Source organism: Lagenorhynchus albirostris, chromosome 15 (genome assembly GCF_949774975.1).
Source record: "Lagenorhynchus albirostris chromosome 15, mLagAlb1.1, whole genome shotgun sequence".
NCBI classification, from domain to species: Eukaryota; Metazoa; Chordata; class Mammalia; order Artiodactyla; family Delphinidae; genus Lagenorhynchus; species Lagenorhynchus albirostris.
In genome coordinates this window covers 49,477,457-49,487,231 of record NC_083109.1, presented here as the reverse complement: position 1 = coordinate 49,487,231, position 9,775 = coordinate 49,477,457, and the positions used below count along the sequence as shown (strand labels likewise).

Below are 9,775 nucleotides of genomic sequence, written 5' to 3'. Positions count from 1 at the left end.
ACAACAATTCCTATCACAAGAGCATCAAAGAGAATATTCAGTGGTGGGGGAGGGGTGGATTGGGAGTTTGGGGTTAGCAGACACAAACTATTATGTATAGGATGGATAAACAACAAGGTCCTACTGCATAGTACAGGGAACTATATTCAATATCCTGGGATAAACCATAATGGAAAGAATATGAAAAAGAATATATATACGTACAACTGACTCATTTTGCTGCAAAGCAGAAATTAACACAACACTGTAAATCAACTATACTTCAATAAAATTAAAAAATATGCTTAGATAAAAGTACTTATAAAAAAAAGAACATTTTGGAATAAATTTAACAAAAGAAGTGCAGGACTTGCCCACTGAACACTGTAAAACACTGTAAAACTCCCTACACGGGGAATGCAAGGTTGGATACTGTCATGATGCAACTCTACCCAAACTAATTTATAGATTCTACACAATTTCTGTTAAAACCCAAGAAGCCTTTTTTACAGAAATTGACAAGCTGCTCCTAAAATTTTATAAAAATGCCAAGGACCCAAAGAGCCAAAACAATGTTGAGGAGAAATAAAGGAATAGAGTTGGAAGACTTCCGTCTGTGGAGCTGTGGAAATCAAGACGATGCGGCACTGGTGTAAGGACGCAGAAGGACAGAACACAACTGATGGTTGAATGCGTTTCAGCAAAGGCGCCAGGCCACTCAGTGGGGGAAGGACCACGCTCCCGACACTGTCGACATGCACCCCTCCCACCCCCAGACTCACGGGAGCTCTGCAGCATCAGTGCCGAGAGCAGGGAGGTGCCCTCGTGCCTCTGAGACGGTCCTGCTGGGAGGGAGGCATGTGTGACCATTTCTAGAAATCCTGCCACTTGCTTCCACCAAACACTCTACACAAAAAACAACCTCGAAATGGATCACAGACCTAAATGGCAGAGTGAGAACTCTAAAGCTTCTCAAAGAAAAAACAGGAGAAAATCTTCATGACCTCACATTAGGCAGAGAGTTCTTAGACCCCAAAAACACAACCCATGCTAAACACTATAGAAAATAAAAAGACAAGCCCCAGATGGGTCACAAATATTCACAAATCACATATGTGATGAAAGACTTGTACCTGGAACACATAAAGAACTTAAAATTTTTTTATTGACATACAGTTGATTTACAATGTTGTGTTAAAAGAACTTTTATAACTCAATAATAAAACAATTATATTTTTAAGTGAGCGGAAGATTTGAATAGACAATTACCAAAGATGACGTAAGAATGGCTAATAACCCACGTGAACATCATTAGTCACCAGGGAAACGCAGACTAGAAACGCAGTTAGGTACCACTTCACACCCACTAGGAAGGCTACACTAAAAAAGACAAGAGATTTCCCTGGTGGTGCAGTGGTTAAGAATCCACCTGCCAATGCAGGGGACATGGGTTCAAGCCCTGGTCCGGGAGGATCCCACATGCTGCGGAGCAGCTGGGCCCGTGCACCACAACTACTGAAACCTGCACGCCTGGAGCCCGTGCTCTACAACAAGAGAAGCCACCGCAATGAGAAGCCTGTGACTGCGGCGAGGAGTGGCCCTCGCTCACTGCAACTAGAGAAAGCCCTTGTGCAGCAACAAAGACCCAATGCAGCCAAAAACAAACAAACAGATTAATTAATTAAAAAAAAAGATAACGACAAGTGTTGGCTAGGATGTGGAGAAGCCAGAATCCTCTCCCACACAGCCAGTGGGGAAATGAAACGGTGCAGCTTCTGGGGAAGGCCTGGCAGTGACAGGAGTCAAACACAAACTTACCACGAGGTTCAAGAGTTCTGCTCCTGGCAACCTACCCAAGAGAAATAAGACATATGTCCACACAAAGATTTGTACACAAATATTCACAGCAGTGTTACTCATTAACAGTCAAAAACTGAAAATGATGCAAACATTCACCAACTGGTCAATGGATGAATACTCTGGTCTGTCCACACAAAGGAACACACTACCACATGGATGAACTCATGTAAGTGAGAGAGGCCAAAGATGCATCTTACATGATTTCATTTACATGAAACGTCCAGGAACAGCAAGTGTATAGAGATGGGAAGCCCACTGGCAGCTCCAGGGCTGGAGTCGGGGCTGGGGCCTGCAGGCAAGGAATCGTGTAGAGATGATGGATGTGCTAAACACTGGATTGTGGCGACAGCTGCACAGGTGCTCAAGTCTCTCTTTTTTTTAAACAAGTTTATTTTATTTTATTATTTTTTTAAATAATAGTTCTTTAATTTATTTATTTATATATTTATTTTTGGCTGCGTCGGGTCTTAGTTGCGGCACGTGGGCTCTCAGTAGCTGTGGCTCGTGGGCTTAGTTGTCCCGCGGCATGTGGGATCTTAGTTCCCTGATCAGGGATTGAACCCGCGTCCCCTGCATTGTAAGGCAGATTCTTTACAACTGGACCACCAGGGAAGTCCCAGTGCTCAAGTCTTAAACTGACTAAGAATCATCGAATCGTATACTCAAAGCAAGTGAATATTATGATAATAAATTATATCTCAATTAAGCTGCCAAAAATAAACACAAACATGTATTACTTCACCCTCTCAAAATTAGGCACCAAATTCTGAACAAAATTGACCGTCAGTGGGGCTTAAACAAGAAATTCCCCTTATTCCACCAGAGAGGGCTTCAAGTCTGTGCAAAGAAACATTGCGAGGCTGTCAGCACCCACGCCCGCTGATACGGGCACAACTCCCAACAGGCAGGGAAGTGCCCAGAGGAAAGCTGACTCAGCAGCTTCCATAAGGCCAAGATTTTATGAGAGAGAAATCAAGTGTGCTCAACTGCGGTGGGGCAGACTGGAAACTCGGCTGGAGCACGTCAGGGAGACCCAGCCACAAATCTCCCGCCTGGTTTTCACATTTAGATCAGTCTTCGCTACATCTATTCTGCCAGTTGCTCTGTTTTACTATGTTTTTTGAATTCAGAAAAGTAACCAAATGGGCCACTTTCCTTTCCTGACCCCCCGCCCGTCCTTCCTGAGGACGCTCCTGTTTCCATGAGAGGCGGCCCCCGGCCCCCAGACTCCAGGGGACCCGGGGATACTCAGCGCCCCTGCCCCACAAGCCGCCCGCACCTGCTGCCTTGTAATCGATCCTCCACACCCCCTGTGACGCCAGCCGGTCTGGACATGGGATGATGAAGGAAACCACGAACACCACGAAAAGGCAGACAAACAGCGAAAGAAAAAAGGCCACCGTCCGGCACCGGGAGAGGCGGGACTGCGGGGGCGGCTTCACGCTGGTTTCCTTTCCCGCTGGGTTTCCCAGATGTTCCTGCACCTTCCTGTTCTCGTTCTTCAGGGGGTGGATCTCGGCTTCTAAGTCCTTGCTGTCCGTCATCGTGTGCACACCCCCAAGCTCACCTCTTGGCCACTGTGGTGGCGACACAGGAGAGGTGGTCAGGAGCCCCAGGGGCGGCTGTGACCGCGGCCCATCAGCCCAAGAAGGGGTGTCACAGACTCCACTGGAGAAGGCCTCAAACTCAGAAGGGCAGTGGGCGCACAGAGGCAGCACACAGGACGGGTTTCCCTCTACGCTCTACAGCTCCTGCCTGCTGACCCGGGCAGGCCGGCCGGGCTAGACTACGGCAGAGCATGCATTAAACATTAACTATTAACTGAGGCACCTCTGACCGGCCTCCCAACCCGAGTCGGGGTCAGCCCCCCAGGGAGGGGGCTGTACTTACTCACCAGGTGACCCCAGCGAGCTGCAAGGTCTGACCGCACCTGTGTCCTTCCCTGTGAAAGGAAAACAACAGTGTTTACAAGACTCTGAGGGTTAAAGCAGTAAATGCACAGAAGCACTTATAACAGCATCTGACACAGTGAGCACTCACTCAAGCTAATTATTATTGGTAACAAGATAAAGTCACGCCGGGGCTGGGGGGGGTGGGGGGGGATGCGGGACGACCTCCCTCCTTCCTGCCCCTCCTGCTGGCAGCACTGGGCGTGTCGGGGAGGAAACCCAGGGCGGCCACCTCGGAAAATAAGACGGAAAACACTTCTGAAGTTGAACCACAGACAGAGTGGGCCTGACGGCTGGAAACCTTCATCACCAAGCTTTGTGCTCTTCATCGTGCGAGAAAGAAACAAACTTCTGCCTGGCGTAAGGCAAGGTATTTGTTATTTTGGTCCTTTTTAAACAGCGAAACCAGTGTCCTAACTAACACAAATTATATTGAGAGGGTGTAAGGGATCAAAGGGTCTGAGTGGGTTATAAGCCTCATCTACATGAGAGGGAGGCTGTGCCAGTGGTTAAAACCAGGACAGCGGGAAGGGCTCCCTCTGGGAAGGGGTGGGTTAGGGAGGCAGGAAGAGACAACAGAGTGCTGGTTTTCTCTATAAACGTTTTACCTTCTGACTTTAACTGTTTTTCTCTATTATTTAATAAAAATAATTCACTTGAAAGCCTGTGTACACAGCCACTAGAGCAGCTTTGGTAATAAAATGTAAAATGGCAGGAGTGGGTGAGGAGGTAGAGACCCTGGGAAACACAGTCGTGCACAGCCGTGAGGAGGAAGCACGGCAGCCGCTGTGGAAACGGCCTGGCGGTTCCTCAGACGATCAAATACGGGGCAACTGTCCGACCCAGCAGCTCCACTCCTAGGTGGTTTTCCAGGAGACCCGAGAACAGGGACTTACACAAATGCTCTGAGCTTCACTGTTCTGAATAACCCCACTATCCATCAACAGGTGATGGATAAACAGAATGGGGTCTGCCCACACTGTGGACTATTACACAGCCATGAAAAGGAGTGAAGCTCTGACACAGGCGATAGCATGGACAAACCTCAAAAACGTGACGCTTGGTGAGATTATACAGACACAGAAGGTCACGTATCGTACGACTCCATTTATACGAAATGTCCAGAACAGGCAGATCCCTGGAGGCAGAACGTAGATAAGTGGGTGCCAGGGGCTGGGGGAGGGGGCTGGGGGGAGTGCTAATAGGTGAGCCTTCCTTCTGGGATGGTAACAATGGCTGCAAAACCCAACGCGTGTACTAAATGTCAGTAATGGTAAAGTTCATGTTGTGTGTATGTTACAATTTAAAAAGAAAACCAAACAAATCTCTGTGCCTCCCCCTAGTGCTGAGACATGAGTTTTAACATCCTGCAGTCAGAAAAGGTGAGCCTGTCGAGGTAATGAGCTGGACACAGGAAATCAAACAAGGACTCATGACCAGGGGCCTCCTCAAGCCCAAGCATCTTACCCGTGGGGCGGGAGGTGGGGGCCCGTCTGGGAGGGACGGGAAAGAGCCGGCAGCAGAGCCTGGATCTACCTGGCGCATCCAGCCTCTGTGGTCCCAGCGAGGGGAGTGTGAAATATTTAACATGCGTAGATTCTTTTAGCAAAGCAAAGAAAACTGAATGAGAGACCAGAATGCTAAAATTACTGATTTTAAAAGCTCTATCTATAAAGTTCTCTTTTGTAAGAGCTTTAGAATGTTGGGCTAGAAACTCAAGCTCTCTGAACCACGGCTGTGCAAGCACGAGGGCACCTGCTCAAAATGACAACCACTCACGTCCCACTTACAACCCTGTTTCCCAGACCTCGTTTGCGGCTGGCACACCTGGAGACCAGGTCTGCACAGGGAATCCGCTTTCACAAACGCAGGCGCATGTGGGGATTGCAAAGCGCTGGTGAAATGCAACCAGGCAGTCTGTGAACGCAGTGGGGTGAGCACAGAGGTCCCTCCCGAGCCATGATCCTCACCTTGGGCACATTCACCACCCGATCAAATCAGCCTGTCTGGGTGGGGCCCGGCAGAAGGCGACTCCCAGGTCCAGCCACCTGGGAAAAAGCGCTGGCCCAAGAGTCTGCCCTTTTGCTGTGGTCACCCCACTCTCACCACCACATGTCTAGATTCTTCCTGCCTCCTGCCCTGCCATGGAGACGCCACCTCCCCATTGCCAGCCTGGAGGAAAGCAAATAAAAGGGAGGAAGAGCACCTTCCTTCCATCCAGCTGCCTGGGGGTTCTTGTCCTTGGAGTTCTCGGCAAGCTTAGTAAAGTAAACCCCAATGCCGATGACCCCAAGCCATTAAGTTAAACCACTCCTTTTCCTAGTCAGTCTTTCACTCCCTAAGCTAAGAAACAAGGACAGTGCAAAACGGTTACTGATGTAGTTTGGAAGAAACAAGGACAGTGCAAAACAGTTACTGATGTAGTTTGGGTTTTTTTTTTAAGTCAGCAATAAATTTATGTGATACAACGTGTGAAAGATATAAAAGCATAACTGCCCTTCCTCTTGTAGCCCCCAGGCTCAAGAGGAGAAGCGTGGTACTAGTTTCTTACGGCTCCCTCCAGAAATATTCTGTGCACTGAAAACCATAAAGTGTGTTTTAAAATGTGAGTAGAATAATCGAGTTATAAACCTGACCTCTGAAAATTAAAGGAAATATGAGCCCAAACTATTCTCTAGTCCCTGCTACACAGGTTTCCTTGTTAAGTCAGACCAATGGTGCATCATGGAGGGAACACAGGAATGCTACTGGTCCCCCAGTGAGGGCAGAGAGAACCCCCTCCCCACGCTACCACCCATCTGGATGTAGAAGCAGAAAGGGAAACTCTCTCCAAACGGTCCTTAGCAACACAGCTGGGGAGTCAGGTCAGCACCTACGGTCTGGCCAAGCCCGCATGCAGGGGAGGACAAAATAAGACCCATCACAGACCGGATGGTGGACGGACAGAGGCTTCAGGAGGCCAGCCCCCTCTGCAGGGGCCAAGGCAGCCCCGTGAGACCAGCACCCCGTGGGCTGACCTGGTCCAGGGCCATGTTGCAATAAACATCCCTGCAGGAACCACCTTTTTAACCAGCAGACGTTGGCTTCTAAAACTGTGAATGAGCCACTAAGACATCTGTTGAGGTCATAAACTGATCTGAGATCAAAAAGAATTTGTGAGAAACTCGTTTAAAATCGCCCATGAGGGGACTTCCCTGGTAGTGCAGCAGTTAAGAATCCGCCTGCCAATGCAGGGGACACAGGTTTGAGCCCTGGTCTGGGAAGATCCCACATGCCACGGAGCAAGTAAGCCTGTGTGTCACGACTACTGAGGCTGTGTTCTAGAGCCCACGAACCGCAACTACTGAGCCCGTGTGCCACAACTACTGAAGCCCATGCGCCTAGAGCCTGTGCCCCACAACAAGAGAAGCCACCGCAATGAGAAGCCCGCGCACTGCAACGAAGAGTAGCCCCAGCTCACCGCAACTAGAGAAAGCCTGCGCGCAGCAACAAAGACCCAATGCAGCCATAAATAAATTTACAAAAATAATAAAATAAAATCGCCAATGGGATCGCCACCTCAATCTTAGCTTAGTATTTATTTGTAGCTCGAATCATTTAATTCTCATGAGCATATTAGTTTGAGAATGTTTTTCTAAGTTTTACACCCTGTAAGTGAAGACCTAAAAAATTACTCATTATATAAAATGAAACAGCCAATGTGCAAGATTCATTTTCACTTACCTAATAAATCACTTTCAACAAATACGTTAATATTTTCTTAAGGAATAATGACTTCCAGTCATTCAAAAACTAAAAATCAAATGTTCTGTGCCAGGAATGGTAAGTGTGCCTTTCTAAGATCATTTTTGTGTGTCATTATTTTTATTCTGGAAATTTTAACTAATCAAAGTGGTGGTTCAAAATAAAATTTGGAAAATTTAGGAGCGTATTGATTCTGTTCCTGTAACAGAATTTCATGGGAGGACTTCCCTGGTGGTCCAGTGGGTAAGACTCCACGCTCCCAATGCAGGGGGCCTGGGTTCGATCCCTGGTTGGGGAAGTTCCACACGCCATGTGGTGCAGCCAGAAAAATAAATAAATAAAATAAATAATAATGATGTCTCTTGGCCAGTTTGACTTTAAAATATATATATATTTATCTATTTATTTATATGGCTGCGCAGGCTCTTCATTGCAGCATGCAGGATCTTTATCTGTGGCATGCGGGAATCTTTTAATTGCGGCATGCGGGATCTAGTTCCCTGACCAAGGATTGAACCCACGCCCCCTGCATTGGGAGCACGGAGTCTTAACCACTGGACCACCAAGGAAGTCCCCATTTTGACTTTTTAACACATGGCATCTTTACTAAGTGAACTGGAAGGTCTGTCGTTGGCGGAACTCGTGCAGTAACTTGTGATGATAAGTCATTTGACCCATGATAAACACTGCAAATAGCACACATTACAGCCACTGTGGAAAACAGTGTGGAGGTTCCTCAGAAGACTAAAACAGAATTACCATATGATCCAGCAATCCCACTCCTGGGTATATACCCAGACAAAACTATAATTCAAAAAGATACAGGGAATGGGGCTTCCCTGGTGGCACAGTGGTTAAGAATCCACCTGTCAATGCAGGGGACACAGGTTCGAGTCCTGGTCCGGGAAGATCCCACATGCCGTGGAACAACTAAGCCCGTGTGCCACAACGACTGAGCCTGCGCTCTACAGCCCGCGAACCACAACTACTGAGCCCATAGGCCACAATACTGAAGTCCATGCGCCTAGAGCCCAGGCTCCACAACAAGAGAAGCCACCGCAATGAGAAGCCTGCACACCGCAACGAAGAGTAGCCCCCACTTGCTGCAACTAGACAAGGCCCACATGCAGCAACGAAGACCCAACGCAGCCAAAAATAAAATAAATTTATTAAAGAAAAAAAAGATACAGGGAATTCCCTGATGGTCCAGTGGTTAGGACTCAGCGCTTTCACTGCGGTGGCCTGGGTTCAATCCCTGGTTGGGGAACTAAGATCCTGCCAGCTGTGCGGTGAGGCCAAAAAAAAAAAAAAAAGATACATGCACCCCAATGTTCACAGCAATGCTATTTACAATAGCCAAGACATGGAAACAACCTAAATGTCCATTGACAGACGAATGGATAAAGAAAATGCAGTACATATATATACTGGAATACCACTCGGCCATAAAAAAGAATGAAATGATGCCATTTGCAGCAACATGGATGCAACTACAGATTATCATACTAAGTGAGGTCAGAAAGAGAGAGACAAATACCATATGATATCACTTATATGTGGAATCTAAAATATGCCGCAAATGAACCTATCTATGAAACAGAATCACAGAGGAAGACTGGTGATTATCAAGGAGGAGGGGGTTGGAGGAGGGATGGATTGGGAGTTTGGGGTCAGCACATGTAAGCTTTTATATATAGACTGGATAAACAACGAAGTCTCACTGTATAGCACACAGAACTATAGTCAATATCTTATAATAAACCATAATGGAAAATAATATTTAAAAAGGCATATACATATATATATATGTATAACTGAATCACTTTGCTGTACAGCAGAAATTAACACATTATAAATCAACTATACTTCAATTTTTTAAAATAGTGTATGTTAGCTATAAAACCATAAAGAGAACATCTTGTCAAGCTCCAGAATCTACACACACTTTTAGGCCATAAGAGTTCAGAGTTTTATTCATAACTTTGTAAAATGCTATTTATGTATGAAACAAAGCAGGAAAACATATTGAGAGGGGTTGTGTTTACAGAATACTTCAAGGTATTACTCCTCTTAAACGTACATGCCTACTTAAGTAATATTTAAGGAAGTCAAGCAAAGTAATAGTACAATTCCACTGTTGTGTACGTTGTCAGTGACAAAAATAAAAATGCTTTGGTGGTTAAAAAAGAGAAAGAGAGAGAGAGATTAGCACCAAAATAAAAGAACCCTAAATGCATGTACGT

The 9,775-nt window shown here is 46.5% G+C and overlaps 1 protein-coding gene across 13 annotated transcripts in view; it reads right to left on the bottom strand.

Moving 5' to 3' along the window:
- Nucleotides 1-9,775, bottom strand: part of FAM234A (family with sequence similarity 234 member A) — a 31,349-nt gene that overhangs the window by 7,770 nt on the left and 13,804 nt on the right. For 11 of the 13 annotated variants that reach the window (XM_060124440.1, XM_060124441.1, XM_060124437.1 and 8 more), the window contains 2 exons: nucleotides 3,734-3,781; nucleotides 3,119-3,416 (listed from right to left, as the gene is read on the bottom strand). In XM_060124440.1, the coding sequence (XP_059980423.1) occupies nucleotides 3,119-3,383 (265 nt within the window). In that variant the 5' untranslated portion in view covers nucleotides 3,384-3,416; nucleotides 3,734-3,781. Of the gene's footprint in view, nucleotides 1-3,118; nucleotides 3,417-3,729; nucleotides 3,782-9,775 lie in introns of those variants that run through there. The other 2 variants (XM_060124443.1, XM_060124448.1) reach the window with 2 other exon arrangements.